General features: G+C 39.9%; 1 protein-coding gene across 3 annotated transcripts in view; it reads left to right on the top strand.

The window, feature by feature from the left end:
- The first annotated feature begins 1,763 nt into the window (after positions 1 to 1,763).
- The window catches only part of MED14 (mediator complex subunit 14), a 62,754-nt gene continuing 47,874 nt past the window's right edge, over positions 1,764 to 16,643 (top strand). For all 3 annotated transcript variants that reach the window (XM_020898522.2, XM_070461809.1, XM_070461808.1), the window contains exons 1-4: positions 1,764 to 2,310; positions 6,346 to 6,372; positions 8,810 to 8,915; positions 16,252 to 16,425. In XM_020898522.2, the coding sequence (XP_020754181.1) occupies positions 2,102 to 2,310; positions 6,346 to 6,372; positions 8,810 to 8,915; positions 16,252 to 16,425 (516 nt within the window). In that variant the 5' untranslated portion in view covers positions 1,764 to 2,101. The remainder of the gene's footprint in view (positions 2,311 to 6,345; positions 6,373 to 8,809; positions 8,916 to 16,251; positions 16,426 to 16,643) is intronic.

The raw sequence follows: 16,643 nt of genomic DNA, 5'->3' as shown, positions 1-16,643 counted from the left end.
AATCAGAATGTGTTAGAAAAGACCTTAAGGACCGTCTCAGGGACTTCCCTGATGGTCCAGTGGTTAAGACTCTGTGCTGCCAGTGCAGGGGGCTTGGGTTTGACACTTGGCTGGAGAACTAAGGGCTTCCCTGATGGCTCAGATGGTAAAGAATCCACCTGCAATGTAGGAGACCTGGGTATCATTCCTCTGTTGGGAAGATCCCCTGGAGAAGGGAATAGCCCGCTACCTGCTGCGGTATTCTGGCCTGGAGAATCCCATGAACAGAGGACCCTGGCAGGCTACAGTCCACGGGGTTGCAAAGAGTCAGACAGGACTGAGCAACTAACACTTTCACTTTTTGGAGAACTAAGGACCATCTTGTACATCTTGTGTGTATGTGACCACCAGGGCTTTTTAGCTGAAGTCAACAGTTTTCAAAAGAGGAAAAAGAACCTTCAATAAAACAAAACAACTGCCAAAGAAATGATACCATTCTAGCTAACTTAGAAAAAATTTGTTTCCTAAGGTAGCAGCATAGGGATGGATGTTAGGGAGAGTATCTACCCTCCAGCAACTGTACCTGTGGGGGCTGTAAGTAATCCTAATGCCTTTTAATGAGTACTAGGATGGTATTGTTTCTGTAAATGTGCTTTAGGATCACAAAAGAGGGAGCAAGTGATTAAGATTACACCCTCAGAAGACAGGTGAATTGTCTTCAAGAATGACTAAGAATTACACAAGTGGACAAGAATGAGAGTATTTTAACCTTAGGAAATGGCAAGTGCATCTCTTACTCCTGAGTCACAGATAAGACTCTGCAAAAAGATATTTGAAAAGGGTGGCGGCAATTGACGCTTTTAAACAGTGCACATTAAAACCACCTAGGAAGCTTTTAAAAATCCTGAAGCCCCGACCAATTAAAGCCGAATCTATGGGGAGAGGAGCATAAGTATTTTTAAAACCACCCACTCCTCCATCTCCCCCTAGATTCCAACGTGCAGGCAAGGTTGAGAATCATGGCTTTAAATCAGAAAGCAAAATATTAAGCGTGCATTTTGAGCGGGAAAATGTGGCAGTAGGGCATAGAAAACGAACTGAAAAGTCCTTGGAAGGCAGGGCGGCTACTTCAACAGCAGGGACAAGAAAGAACCAAGTGGGAGAATCAGTGGTAGAGGATTTAGACTGTTTCTGCGGTAGAACTGCCAGATTTTGGGGGTCGGTAAGGAGCTCAGCCTATATCCAACTCCATTGAAGTGAAGTTATTCTGCCAGTGGCCCTTCTTCTACCCTCAATAATATTTTCTCGCATCTTTTCCCACAGTTAAAAAAAATGACGGAAACGTCTCCTATCCCACGAAAGGCGCATGGGCAGACTGTGGGAGGTGCAAAGATCTGAGATGTCACAAGCGCTCAGCCGTAACAATTTCTTTTCGAGTCCAGAAACACAGGTCACAAACATCTGGAATAGGGTGTCCTCCCCGGCTGGGTTGCACCCACCAGGGGAACGCTGATGAACACCTCAGCACAAATCGGATCTTTTTAAATTCCGGAGGGCGGCGAGGGCAAGGGCCGGGCAACTGCTGACGTTCTCGATGACAACACTGGCTCCGCCCTTACACTCACTTCCGGCGGCCCGCAGCCCCCGTTTCCGCTTTTCCCGCCCGCGCGCCGGCCCCGCCCCACTTCCACGCACCCCCCACAATGTCCCCGCGCCCGACCGCCTGGAGAAAAGGCACAGGTTGCTGTCGGAAGTCCCCCTTTGGTTCCCCTTCCGTTCTTCCTAACGACTTCCGCTTTCGGCCGTCAATATGGACGCTGCGGCTGCCTGGCCGAGCGGCCTCTGAATGGTTGCTGGGGCGCTGCTTCTCTGCGGCTGCCGCCCCGCTTCCCCGCCCTCCCCCCCGCCCCTCGCTCCAGTCCCTGGAGCCGGCGGGCTCGTCGCTACATGGGGGCGGGCCTCTGCGGCCGGCGTAAGGCTTCCTGTTCTGAGGCCGCTCGGCAGTAGTAGGCGGCGGCGGCGACTCCGCCCGCGCCCACTTAGGCGCGGTGACTGAGCGCCCGGGAGGGAGGTTCGAGGGCCGCATCTTGTACCGCTGCGCCAAGCCCGGCCCTGTGCCGCCATGGCCCCAGTGCAGCTGGAGAACCACCAGCTGGTCCCGCCCGGAGGCAGCGGCAGCGGCGGCCCCGCGTCAGCCCCGGCGCCTCCGCCTCCCGGAGCCGCCGTGGCAGCGGCCGCTGCGGCCGCGGCTAGCCCTGGCTACCGGCTGAGCACCCTCATCGAATTTCTACTGCACCGGGCCTACTCGGAGCTCTTGGTGCTGACGGACCTGTAAGTGCCGCGAAATCCACGCCTGCTCCCCAGCCCCCGCTTCCCGCCCAACCGGCTGCGAGGTTCGCACCTCCTTCTCCCCAAGAGGCTTTCTCCTCTCCGCTGGGCTGCTTAAGTCTAGAATTTCTGAACTCTTGGGGCCCAGCGGAGGTGGAGGAGGAGCTTTCCATTTGGGGTCCTGGAGATGAAGCAATCGAGACTTGTGAATTAGGCACGTTGTTTGACTTTCCCTGAAAAGCCCATCTTTGAAATTTTTGCTCGATTTGCCTGCTGAACCTTATTGATTTGTTGGTTGGAAGCTTTTTTAGCCCAGACTCCGAGTTTAGGGTTTAGGAATATATATTACTCGGGCGTATAAAAAAATTCCCAAAGACAAATTGTGTTACAGCCTCTTACGGTACATATTAAATGTAGGTTGTAATTGCTTCTGACAAAGTTTGAACTCAGGAGATGTATGTAAAAGAATGCAAAATATTGGATCCCAACGTTTGTTTTCCTGGAATGATTGGGACTGTTTGAAGTCTTAACACTTGTAGAGTAAGTAAAGAGTTTTTTGGTAACTAGCCTGCAGTTACTGTCTCGTGGGGTATGAGGGGAGTTTATAAATCATCAAGTTACCAGTAAAATGCCTTGGGATATGATTAGAGTGTTAATCCCTTCAGAATAGGATCAGAATACACTTAATGATTTTCAGGTGTGTGAAGAAAAGAAACTATGAAATTTAGGGGTATATATAGTTGAATTACTGTTTCACATTTTTGAAATTTAGGTTCAGAGAAAGTAAGACTTACTAGTTTTCAGCTAGATTCATTTTTATCTTTTAGTAGACTCCAGTGTATTCAGTTGAAGTACATGTGTATGTAGGTATGAGGCTGTGAAGTGTCACAGTAATTTGTTGCTAGAGACTGTTAAAATGTTCTTTTGCAGATGACTAAAAAAAGAGGTTCCACTTAATCCTGTAAAACATCATTCTGAGAATTTTGATATACTTTATTGAGGGGGATGGAAAGAAGCCTACACCTAATGAGGAACTTAAATAGCTGTCATGATTAGATTATGGTGGTAGTATACTTCTCTGCACCGCTTGTTGTTGGCTGTCATATAAGAATTTGAGTAGGCATGAGAAAAATCTCATGTACCCATCCTATGTATAGCTATGGGAAAATGTTGAAAACTGCCGCTATCCGTGGTGTATAATTTGTATTTCCATAGGGCATTTGTAGAAATTCTTGGGTTATTCTGTTTTAGCACTTAGTTATGAAAAGAGAAACATTTATTGCGTAGGATAAGTATATAGGTTTAGTCTTGCACCCTTTATATGAGGATGATTCCTACACTTATCTCGCCAGCACAGACTTCTCCACTGAGCTGCAGACTCTATACCCACATGCTTTCATTTAAGCACCTAGTGGACATTTCAACCGACCAAATCCAGAACCAAACTCCTGATTCCATTCAATTCATCCTGCCCCCCCCCCCCGCAAAAAAGAAACTTTCCTATCTCACTAAGTATTCTCTCTATTCTTCCTCTGGATGCTTAGGCCAGGAATTGTGGAGTTAATTCTTGGCTCCTCTTTCTTCCAGTCCCACATCAATAAATTCTGTCATCTCTGGCTTCAGAATCCCATCACTTTTCAACCATTCCATCAAGTGTTAATCCTTTGCTCCTGTTACTGCAGTAGTCGACTAACTGGTACCTCTGCTGCTATCCTTGCCCCTCTATGGTTTTTGCCTTCATGAAATATTCTTACTCACAACTTTCCCATGATTCCCAATCTCAGAGTAAAAAACTTTTTATAGTCACCCATAGAGTGACCATTAAAGTTTATGGTCCAGAAGAGGATGCTTTTGAACATGAAAGGTGGAACTATTAATAACTATGTCAGAGCAACAGGCATAAACTGGGACTATCTTGAGCAAACCAAGACTGTGGTCTACCTTTAAGGTCCTACATGATGTGTCTTCTCTCTTACCGCCTTTGTTTAGTTGTTGTTGTTTAGTTGCTAAGTCGTGTCTAACTCTTTGTGACCCCATGGACTGTAGCCTGCCAGGCTCCTCTGTCCATGGGATTTCCCAGGCAAGATATTGGGATGGGTTGCTGTTTGCGTTTCCTCCATTGTAGACCATGGAGAATTTAAGGGGAAAATTCACTGTTGTTCTTGATACATAGGTATATAAAATAACTTTTTTCTCATTTGATTTGTGGTCACCAAAATTGGTTTAGGAATAAGTTCCTAAACCATGTATTTTTCCTTGTTCCAGGTAGAAACTTTCAGGGTTAATATATATATATATATATATATATATATATATATATATATAATAAATTAATATATATATATATAAAATCAGTGTTCAAGGTATACTTTATGAGTCTTATTTCTGCCACATTTGATGTTTGTGGAGTATTGAAAATAAAAAAGGTGGTTTGTTTTTGGCCCTGGATTTCTAAATATTTTTCTTTTGCTTGTTCATTTCCTCCCGCCCTTCCCTCACCCATGTATATGCTCTTATCTTAGAGTTTACATTCTGCTGTGATTTTTTTTTTTAAGAGATTTAGGTTCTACTTTTTAAAAACCTTTTTTTTTTAAAAAATTTGAAATCAGAAAATGCTAGAATCTTACACACTTTGGTGTAAATAAGGTTTTTGTGACTTAACTGCACTCTCGGGCTCTTGCCCCAAGTGGTGGACTTGTCATCCATAAAGGAACTTTAAATAGATGAGGAGGAATTGGGGAGAAGAGGATGCAGGCAGCAAAGTCTATCCTTTGTCGCTGAAATGATACCACCTCTGGCAAGAGAAGATCCTTTTAGGGTTTCTGGGACAAGGGGCAAGAGCTGAAACAATGATTCCTGTTCTTTCTGTCCCCAAAGACTCTGCTCTCCTCTTTTTCTCTCTCTCTCTCACACATGCACACAAGCATCCATGGTTCTCATTCTCTCCCCTCTTAAGGACAAGGGAGAGTTCTCAAGGAGTGCCTTCTGAGTCTTTCACAGGCATAGGAACTTGGCCAACAACTGCTTTTACTTGCGGTCTTATCATAATACGTCCTTAATTTTTGCTTCATCCTCTGATCTGCTGGCCCTTCCAACTCCTGCCCAGTTTTTTTTGTCACTTGGGTCATAACTTGAGCTTCCATCCCACTGTCTACGCTAAGAACTGTAGGTAACTATAAGCCAGAGCTCATTTTAATAGTTCCTCTTCCTTGTACCGTCAATCTCTGGAGGTGGTTTTAGTTTTTCTGCACCTGTGGCATGTCAGTGGGAAAAGAGCATCTTAAGTGGCTCAGTGTGTGTTCTTCAAGAATGGATCTGATGTAGGGGAGGCTTTAGAGTTCAGGCTGTTGAATCTTGAACCGTGGAGAATGTGGTGGTTCAGGAAGCAGATCAGGAGCTTTCTAAGCATCAGTGGATATGAGAGTGTTAAATGGTATAGTTTATCAGGGAAAATGGTGACATTGGTTGCTGGCTGTCAGTACTGCAGAACTAGCAAAAAAAAGAGATCAAAATTTTCCTGGAGCTGTTTAAAAGTAATCATTTGCATCTCACCAAGCGACATCATAATTGCTGTATAACCCTTGGATGGCACTAGCTGTTTCCCATGCTTAGCTTAACCCACCATAACAAAGCATGAAGGGATTGGTGCTTGGAAGCCAGGTTCTGTTGAATATGGAGAGGCTGGCAGCTAAGTAGTACCTTGCATTCATGACCATTTGGTCTTAAAAGAAGATTTTCTCTGACTTCTCTGTGATGTAGTGTGGTAATAAGACTTGGGCTTTTTTTAATGTTTGAGGTTTGTGCAGTATCTTTTGAAGAACTTTGAATGGAGAGAAATGTTCCTTTGTTAGTTTTTCCTTTGTAGCTATATTGCTGAAAACATAAAAATTATGAGTGGGAGCCACACAAGCCTATAGTGGCTATTTGTCCAGTTTTTCCTAAATGCTAAGGTATTTTAATAGAGTGAAAGTAAAGGCCGTAATCATACTTTGATGAAGATGTGCATATATCTAGTCAACTTCTTTTTTTTCTTCTTAGGCTGCCAAGGAAATCTGATGTGGAAAGGTGAGTATGAAAAAAACCTTAAATCTGTGTTGATATATCTATGAGTGAGTGAGTGAGTTTGTGTGAGTGTGAGAGAGAGTGTGGGGGGAGATATGTGTAGGTATGGGTAGTAGGATTGTGGACCGGGAACCTAGGCCCAGAGAGCCTAGGGTGACTTCTCACACCATTTGTTTAAGATGCGCCCTGGGAAGTGTAATTTCCGCATCCTTGACAGTTCTTGGTATGTGGCCAGCTCTGGACCTCGTCTTCTAGAAACTGACCAGGTCAAGTGCCTCAGGGTGTGGAAAGATGCAGAAGATAGAAAACTAAATGGAGATAGCTGGTTGCTCATTTCTCATTTTCTGCAGTGATGCTATTAGATATCTTTGGAGAATGGACATTTGCCTACTGCTATTACTGATTTATCAGAGGAGGCAATGGCACCCCACTCCAGTACTCTTGCCTGGAAAATCCTGTGGATGGAGGAGCCTGGTAGGCTGCAGTCCATAGGGTCGCACAGAGTTGGACACGACTGAAGTGACTTAGCAGCAGCAGCAACATTACTGATTTATAGTTAAGAGAATTTTGATTCAGTTGGAGTTGGGGCTTAAGACATAACTAAATGCTAGTTTGTTTCCACAGTCCAAGGGAACAAGATAAATTAAGGTTTGAAAGATACCAGATGATGGAGATTTAAATTGTGGCTACAGTATAGTCTACTTGACTCTGTCTTTGGCACTACTTACGCTCCTTGGTTGATCTTTTTTTAATACCAAATCACTTGGGTGGATTTTAGCATTGTTAGTGACTAGGAGCTGCTCCACCCCCGACTCCCGATGACCTTTTTGATAGAATTTGACAGAGATCGGAAAGATAGAGGTAAAAGAGACCTCTACCTTGAAGCATACCTGTGTTACGGTTTGGCTGGTCCATTTTAAAGGAAGGAAATGAAAATCAGGATGTGTTCTGTCCACTGTGGGGTAGAAAGGGAAACTGGGCCTTGGAGAACCAATCCTTGCTGCCTGTCACCTGAGACAGCGTGGTGTCAAAAAAAAGAACATGTCAAAGTAGTTTACAAAGGGTTATGTTTCCTTTCCAGCAGAGGAGCTCATCTGGCAAATGGAGTTCATATTATACAAATATGTTTGCTTTGGGAGAGGAGAGGAGACCTCACTTCCTCTGTAAGCTGTTGCTAAGTTAGAGTGAGAGCACTAAGGTGACTGCCAGATGTGAGTTGTACATTTAACATTTCTGCTGTGTCCCAGTCTTGCCTGTGATGCACTCGGCTTGGTTTATCTCTAAGGATCCTTCACAGACACTGGCACAGTCTTAATTGTATCAGTGTCCTGGATTCTTCTCTTTGTACTACCAATAATATTGCAGGCTGAATCTTCAGGAAGCTTTTCAGGTTGGTTGTGGGCTATGTATGCTCTTAATAGAAGCTCGACTCTGTGGTCTTCAGTCAGGATTATGTTGCAGCAGCAGGTTTCATTTTGGTGTATTGCATTGTGGGGTTACTGTTGTGGAGATGCAGAGGTATGGATTGGGTCTGTAGGTCGTTGAATAGCTGTACTAAGATTAACATGTCAGAGTCCACTTGGAGGGACGTTGGTGTCTTTCTGGGGCCTCTTTCCTGACCTGTTGAATATTTTTTGCGTGTCTTAAGGTAAACCATGAAAGGTAGGTTTATCAGTTTTGTAGCTGACATAAAGTTGAGAGGTCTAGCTAACATGCTGATTGACAACATAAAGCTTTTGGTGTAAAGCTTTTAAGGCTTTATGAGGAAAGGATAAAAATACTGATATTGGGAGAAAAAGCATTGTAGTGGATATAGCATAAAAATAGATATGGACAGACCTAGCTTTTATTTTTAGTGCTTTATTTAACTTTGCTTGGATAATTTAATATCCAGGCTTTTCACTGAATTTAGTTTGTTAAAAGAGTTGCGTAGTTAAGTTCTTTATTCCGGTTTATAAATCATGCTCCTGCCAGATGGGAAATGGACCCTTGCTTTTGTAAAAATAATACAGTTTCAAGCTTTGGTAAGGAGCTTTTCACTTCTTTCTCTTACCAAGAATGTTACTGATTCATAACTCATGGTTTCAATTTTGAAGCATAATTTCGTTCCCTTTGTGACCCAGTTAACTTCTATATAATTTTATATTTGTGAATATAGTATATTTTAGTAAACAACTTTTATTGTAGTATAGAATTAATTATAAAATGTGATTCATTGCCTAAGCATTCTATTGGATTTATTATTCTGAGGTAGAAAATGAGGCATATGCAGGTGGTAGACAAAATGTGACAATAATTCATATTTAGATAAATATTTTAGGTGGGTTCTTTCATTGTAATGGTTGTAAACAGATTGATTCATATTTTAGCTCAGATGAAATTGTGAAATACTCCTTCAAACATGCTGATTCATTAAGAGTTGTTTTGTTTTGTTTTAAAGGAAAATAGAAATAGTGCAGTTTGCTAGCCGGACACGCCAACTCTTTGTTCGACTATTAGCTTTAGTAAAATGGGCTAATAATGCTGGCAAAGTGGAAAAATGTGCGGTGAGTTAAACTTTTGACTTTATTTTATATAAAATAACTTTTTGGAATGTTAACTTGTAATAGGCATAGTTTCTAATTTTAACTAACTTATATCTGCTGATATGTTTTCAGAGACATTACTTATGTGAGTAATCATTTCTGTATGATAATATATAGTATATATCTGTAGAAACTTATTTTTTGTTTATGGCCACCTAATCAGAAAAAAAAGAGTAGACCATATCTGGAGACATTAAATATGAGACTGGATGTAAAGGGGGAAAATGGTTAGTTTACATTTGTATGATTTCTTAGAGTTTACAAAGTATTCCCTAAATTTTACCTCTTGATTTCTTGACAGCCCTTTGAGAGTGGCAGAGTCTGTATTCTCTTCTTATTTTACAGATAAGGAAATAAGGTTCCTAGAAGTTAAATGGCTTTTTCAGGGCCACAGAACTGATGATAGCATTTATCTATCCCTTTATTTATTCAATGGGGCTTCCTTGGTGGCTTAGACAGTAAAGAATCCACCTGCAAAACAGGAGACCCAGGTTCGATACCTGGGTTGGGAAGATCCCCTGGAGAAGGGCGTGGCTACCTACTCCAATATTCTTGCCTGGAAAATTCCATGGACAGGAGAGCCTGGTGGGCTACAGTCTATGGGGTCGCAAAGAGTTGGACATGACTGAGTGACTAACATACTTGTTTATTCATCTGTTCATTCTCCAGACCTTTATTGCACACAAGGCATAAAGACATGGTGGATTGAGACTCAAAGCATAGTCCCTGCCCTCAAGAAGCTCGTGGTCTTTTGACTGTTGGGTCACTTTTTTGAATTCAAAAGGGTGACCTGTAGTGAAGTTTACCAAAGATGCTAAAATATGCCCACCACACACACCCCCCCTCAAAAGTTTTAAGCTATGTTCAAGAAGGGTTAAGGAGTTCATATTGGAAAGGGTAGAGTAATTATAATAAAGTGAATAAAATCCTAAAATAATGAGAACATGTATTAATCCACATTAATTCAAGTCAGTTCTCCAGATCCAGCTCTGCAAGGCCAAGTAGCCTTCTAGCCACTATAGGAAAAATGGATAGATTCTCTAAGTGAACTTGACATTGATGCCCAGATTCTTTTTTCTCATTCAGTTATGTAATGACATTTAAAAGTTTTATCAGTGTTTATAGGTGCAAGTTCAAAAAAAGCTTACACTGGATAAATTATATTCAGATCATTTTCAAATTCTGAATTTGCCAGGTTTCCTAGATAAATTCAAATCAGCTACTTAGTGTAGAGGTAATTTATTTTTTGCACCTGACAAGCTAAGTTGAAATATTTTTATAATAACTGTATTTGCAGATTTATTGGCATTTGCATATTCCATAAAGTTTCACTTCAGAAAGAAATATATAACATAATTGCATTTCTGCCCATGACTTTCTGAAATGTCTTCTCAGTTTTAGCCCAGTGCATTTGATATCTTCAGTTTCACTAAGTTCCCCTGTCATTAGACAGAAAGCTTATGTGAAAATTGCTAAAGTGAAAGGAAAAGAGGTTATGAAGTTGAGAACTTAAAATTCTAGAATAATATATTTTTTGAAAGTTAAAAGAAGACATTTCTAGCCACAGATTTTTTTGTCTCTAGGAGTAAGCTGATATCATCCTTCTATATAACATTGGTCAAAGAGGGAGGGTATCTTGTACCATATATTGAGTTTTTTTAATGGGGGAAAAGTCCTTTTATTTATTCATCTGTCGATTTGCTTGGTAAATTAAAGTTTGTAGACAGAAAGTCTTTTGTTCACTGTAAAGCATCATTCAAAGAATAATTTTTTAAATAAAGATGAATAAACTGGCTTATTTCAAGCTTATTCATCAGAAAGTTTACAATTCGTTTCATTGTTTTTGGAAATTTGGGCACCAAGTCTAATGAATCTATTTTGGCCAAAATGAAGAACCATGGTATAGTATTTCTGAAAAGTCCCCAGGTTTCTTTTCAATAGCTAGTTAATTTGGGGTAATCTTTTCCTAAAGATATTCAGACTTTCAGTAAAGAATTAGGTATTACTGAAGTATATAAAATCCAAGTGTTCAATTTTTCAAATCCAGTGTTAAATCCCTAATTATTCCATGGGTCTTTAAATTACCTGTTTGATACTACTGAGCTGTATGTTGATAAAATAATATCAAGCAAAATCTAAAACTCTTAGTTTTGATATTGAGCCATATTGTATTCATCTTTTATTAATTCATAGTATTTTCCTATTTTTTGAACTGGCTGTCACAGTAAGTCATATTCTGAATAAAGTCTCATATTGAACTTTATACATAACATTTCAGTATTTTTGTTTTGTGAATGTAGATACCGTTGTGCTATTGTCAAGAATAAAGTCCATAAACTGGAGAATTAGAGGGTAATTCACATATTGACACTTGGTGTTCTCAACTTAATGATTATTTAACTAGACTCATTAGAGGTTCTTAATAGATAATGGTCTTTAGCCATGCCAGACATATTAAGTGTTTAGCTGAGTGTATAAATACATGGTTTATAGAACTCTGACTAATGGTAAAACAATCTGGATAATGTTCTAGCTAAGAAAAAGAAAAATCTCCTTGAGCTTTTTTAAAAGCAACATAGAGGTACAATTCACATACCGTACAGACTACCCATTTCTGAGAATTTCTGGTGGTCCAGTTGTTAGGACTCTGCACTTCCACTGCAGACAGCACAGATTCGATCCCTGGTCAGGGAACTAAAATCCCACAGACTGTGGTGTGGCCAAAAAACAATAATATAAAAGTGTACAATTCAGTGGTTTTTAGTATATTCACAGATATGTGCAACCATCACCACAGTCAGTTTTAGAAAATTTTCAAATTGTTACCCTTTAATTGTCACCCCAAGTACCCCCCACCCTAAGCAATCTCTGCTGTCTGTATAGATATGCCTCTTCTGAATATTTACATATAAATGGAATCATAATATATGGTCTTTTGTGATTGTCGTCTTTCATTTAGCATAATGTTTTCAAGGGTCTTCCATGTTGTACCATGTATCAATACTTCATTTTTATAGCTAAATTGTATGGATCTACTGCATTTTGTTTATCATTCATCCATTAATGGACTTTTAGATTGTTTCCAGTTTGGGGCTATTATGATTAGTGTTGCTATAAACATTCATATACAAGTTCCTGTGTGGACATGTGTTTTCATTTCTCTTGGGTATATACCTAGGAGTGGAATGGTTGGATCATATGGTAACTGTATATTTAGTAATCATTTGAGGAACTGCCAGACTATTTTCGAGAATGTCTATACCATTTTACATTCCCATCAGCAATGTAAGAGGGTTCCAGTTTCTCCATGCCAACACCTGTTGTTGTCTGACGTTTTTGGTTCTAGCCATCCTAGTAGGTGTGAAGTGGCACCTCACTGTGTTTTTTGTTTGCATTTCTCTGATGAGAATAGTGATACTGAATAGTGATATCGAACATCTTTTCATGTGCTTTTGGCCATTTGTATATTTTCCTTAGAGAAGTGTCTGTTTGGTGCTCAGTTAAAAATTTTAAAGGAGTTTATTATTAATCATATCAAAAGCTGGTATGTGAGTACTTAAAAAAAGAACATGGTGATCATTAGGGACCTATATGGATTCACTAAGAAGTAACTCAAAACTTAACTTTTATTTTTATTAATTTGATTTCTAAGTCAAAGAAATACAGCTGGGCTAATTTATTTTGAGTTGAGCAAGGCCGTTTAGAGAGTTTCATTAATTAATTACCCACATTTAAGGTGGAGCAGTGTAGGCCGGATAAACTGTGACACCCCATGAGGGTTGATGCACATCTTCCTGGAGGGAAATCTTTAGTTTTCTTTGGCTTAAGCATTTTTACAGTGTCCTAAGTGAATGGAGACTTGGGATGACCTAAATCTGAATAAAAACCAGTAACAGAAGTTGAAAGAAGCAGGATTCAGAATGGTTTTAAATATGTTAAAATCAGAGTAGAGTCATGCTTCACGTTCAGGATGGGAAAGGGGACCTTGCTTGAAGGAGATTGATGCACAGATCAAGACCTTTTAGTTAACTTCAAGGTTGCCGTGTGGTAACAGTGTCATGGCTCCTGATGTTAGAAGTTAGTGTTGGTGGTATTCGTAGGACTCCCATTTTACTAGTCATGGAAGGTAGCATTTCTACAGGGCTATGCTGGTCTTAACTGAAGAGTTAGAAAAAAGTTTTTGGTTCCAGCTTCTCTGATTATTGACTATCTTTGAGCAAGTGTATAAACCTCAGCCTCAAGTTTTTTATCTCTAAGGTGATGGTAATTAACTATTTTTGTCTATTTCTTAGAGTTGTAAAAATCAGATAATAAGTGTGGGAATGCTGAGAAAATGTAGGGCATTGTGTGAGCCTGATGTATTATTAATTCTGGATACCATATTTTAAGTTGATCACTGATAAACTGGACCATTTCCAAGCAGTGGACTTGGGATGGTAAATCAGGAATTTGGAGATGTGAAGACTAATTGATGTGGTTTGCAATGTTCAGCTTGAAGATAGAGTGTGGCTTCCTGTTTGAAGGACATGAGAGACTTTTTTTGTTTTGTTTTTTTTTTTTGTTTTTTTTTTCTTCCATTTATTTTTATTTGTTGGAGGCTAATTACTTTACAACATTGCAGTGGTTTTTGTCATACATTGAAATGAATTAGCCATGGATTTACATGTATTCCCCATCCCGGTCCCCCCTCCCACCTCCTTCTCCACCCCATCCCTCTGGGTCTTCCCAGTGCACCAGTCCTGAGCACTTGTCTCATGCATCCAACCTGGGCTGGTGATCTGTTTCACCCTAGATATACATGTTTCGATGCTGTTCTCTTGAAACATCCCGCCCTCGCCTTCTCCCACAGAGTCCACAAGTCTGTTCTATACATCTGAGTCTCTTTTTCTTTTTTTGCATATAAGGTTATCGTTACCATCTTTCTAAATTCCATATATATGTGTTAGTATACTGTAATGGTCTTTATCTTTCTGGCTTACTTCGCTCTGTATAATGGGTTCCAGTTTCACCCATCTCATTAGAACTGATTCAAATGAATTCTTTTTGATGGCTGAGTAATATTCCATGGTGTATATGTACCACAGCTTCCTCATCCATTCGTCTGCTGATGGGCATCTAGGTTGCTTCCATGACCTGGCTGTTATAAACAGTGCTGTGATGAACATTGGGGTGCACGTGTCTCTTTCGGATCTGGTTTCCTCAGTGTGTATGCCTAGAAGTGGTATTGCTGGGTCATATGGCAGATCTATTTCCAGCTTTTTAAGGAATCTCCACACTGTTTTCCATAGTGGCTGTACTAATTTGCATTCCCACCAACAGTGTAAGAGGGTTCCCTTTTCTCCACACCCTCTCCAGCATTTATTGCTTGTAGACTTTTGGATAGCAGCCATCCTGACTGGTGTATAATGGTACCTCATTGTGGTTTTGATTTGCATTTCTCTGATAATGAGTGATGTTGAGCATCTTCTCATGTGTTTTTTTGCCATCCGTATGTCTTCCTTGGAGAAATGTCTGTTTAGTTCTTTGGCCCATCTTTTGATTGGGTCATTTATTTTTCTGGAGTTGAGCTTCAGGAGTTGCTTGTATATTTTTGAGATTAATCCTTTGTCTGTTGCTTCATTTGCTATTATTTTCTCCCAATCTGAGGGCTGTCTTTTCACCTTACTTATAGTATCCTTTGTTGCGCAAAAGCTTTTAAGTTTCATTAGGTCCCATTTGTTTATTTTTGCTTTTGTTTCTAAAATTCTGGTATGTGGGTCATAGAGGATCCTGCTGTGATTTATATCGGAGAGTGTTTTGCCTATGTTCTCCTCTAGGAGTTTTATAGTTTCTGGTCTTACATTTAGATCTTTAATCCATTTTGAGTTTATTTTTGTGTATGGTGTTAGAAAGTGTTCTAGTTTCATTCTTTTACAGGTGGTTGACCAGTTTTCCCAGCACCACTTATTAAAGAGGTTGTCTTTTTTCCATTGTATATCCTTGCCTCCTTTGTCGAAGATAAGGTGACCATAGGTTTGTGGATTTATCTCTGGGCTTTCTATTCTGTTCCATTGATCTATATTTCTGTCTTTGTGCCAGTACCATACTGTCTTGATGACTGTGGCTTTGTAGTATAGTCCGAAGTCAGGCAGGTTGATTCCTCCAGTTCCATTCTTCTTTTTCAAGGTTACTTTGGCTATTCGAGGTTTTTTGTATTTCCATACAAACTGTGAAATTATTTGTTCTAGTTCTGTGAAAAATACCGTTGGTAGCTTGATAGGGATTGCATTGAATCTATAGATTGCTTTGGGTAGAATAGCCATTTTGACAATATTGATTCTTCCAATCCATGAACACGGTATATTTCTCCATCTGTTTGTGTCCTCTTTGATTTCTTTCATCAGTGTTTTATAGTTTTCTATGTATAGGTCTTTTGTTTCTTTAGGTAGATATACTCCTAAGTATTTTATTCTTTTTGTTGCAATGGTGAATGGTATCGATTCCTTAATTTCTCTTTCTGTTTTCTCATTGTTAGTGTATAGGAATGCAAGAGATTTCTGTGTGTTAATTTTATATCCTGCAACTTTACATGAGAGACTTTTAAGTATTGTTCTGGAAAGGAATTAGTTTTCAGCTTCTGGATGAACTCTGTTAGTTTAGGCACACCTGTGAAATGCATTGAGTAGAGAAGTGATGGAAAGGTTTTCTGTATCGGGCATGAAGTTGGCCTAGATCTTATAATGGGCAATGTTTACTAAGTGTTTTATATGTACTAAGTGTTTTATATGTTCTAGGCACTGTTCTAAAGGTTTCATATGCATACATTCTTAATCCTCAGAACAACCTTGAGAGGGAGGAAACCATCTCCATTTTATATTGAAAAAACAGAGGCACAGAGGGAAAGTAACTTGCCCAAGGTTACAGGGCTCATAAATTGCAGAAGTAAAATTGAGACCAAGGCAGTCTGGGTCCAGGAGTCCATGCATTTATATCTACTTTATTACCAGTCAACTCTAGAAGTCTGTAAGAGAAAAAGCATTTTATTCTATTTATTTTTCCTAACTTGTCATATGTATGTGTAATGTTAAGGATGGAGAAATGAATTGGGAAACCTTTTATTTAAATTGATAGAAAATTACTGGTTTTTAAAACTATTTCTTTGCTCAAATTACTAGAAATTTTTTTGATGAAATATTTTGACGAATGGAAAAACTATTATTTCTTAAGGTTTATTTTGGAATCGATAAATGATACATGAAGTGAAAGAAAGGTGGCTAGTTTTCAAGGAAGCTTAATGCATTTACCTTTTGCTTTAAAGATGATCTCAAGCTTCTTAGATCAGCAAGCCATCCTGTTTGTGGACACTGCGGATCGCCTGGCCTCATTAGCTAGAGATGCTCTGGTCCATGCACGCCTGCCTAGTTTTGCCATCCCATATGCTATTGATGTACTGACTACTGGGTCTTATCCACGGCTTCCAACCTGCATCAGGGTAAGTGTGTTCCCACCCCCACCCCCCCAAAATTGAAGGCTTTGGCATTAGATTCTAGAATATTAATAAGTAGCCCAGTCCCCCCCCCAAAAAAAAAAAACTGTTCTGTGTTTTAAAATAAATATTTCATGTAGTTTGCTTTTTCTCTCATTAAAATTTGGGGGAGGGGAGGTGTTGAAATAAATGGGAGCCCGAACATGAGTAGCTATCAAAATGAG

This window comes from Odocoileus virginianus, chromosome X (genome assembly GCF_023699985.2).
Source record: "Odocoileus virginianus isolate 20LAN1187 ecotype Illinois chromosome X, Ovbor_1.2, whole genome shotgun sequence".
NCBI lineage: Eukaryota > Metazoa > Chordata > Mammalia > Artiodactyla > Cervidae > Odocoileus > Odocoileus virginianus.
Note: the sequence above shows the minus strand (reverse complement) of the source record. Positions and strands in the feature narration are given on the sequence as shown.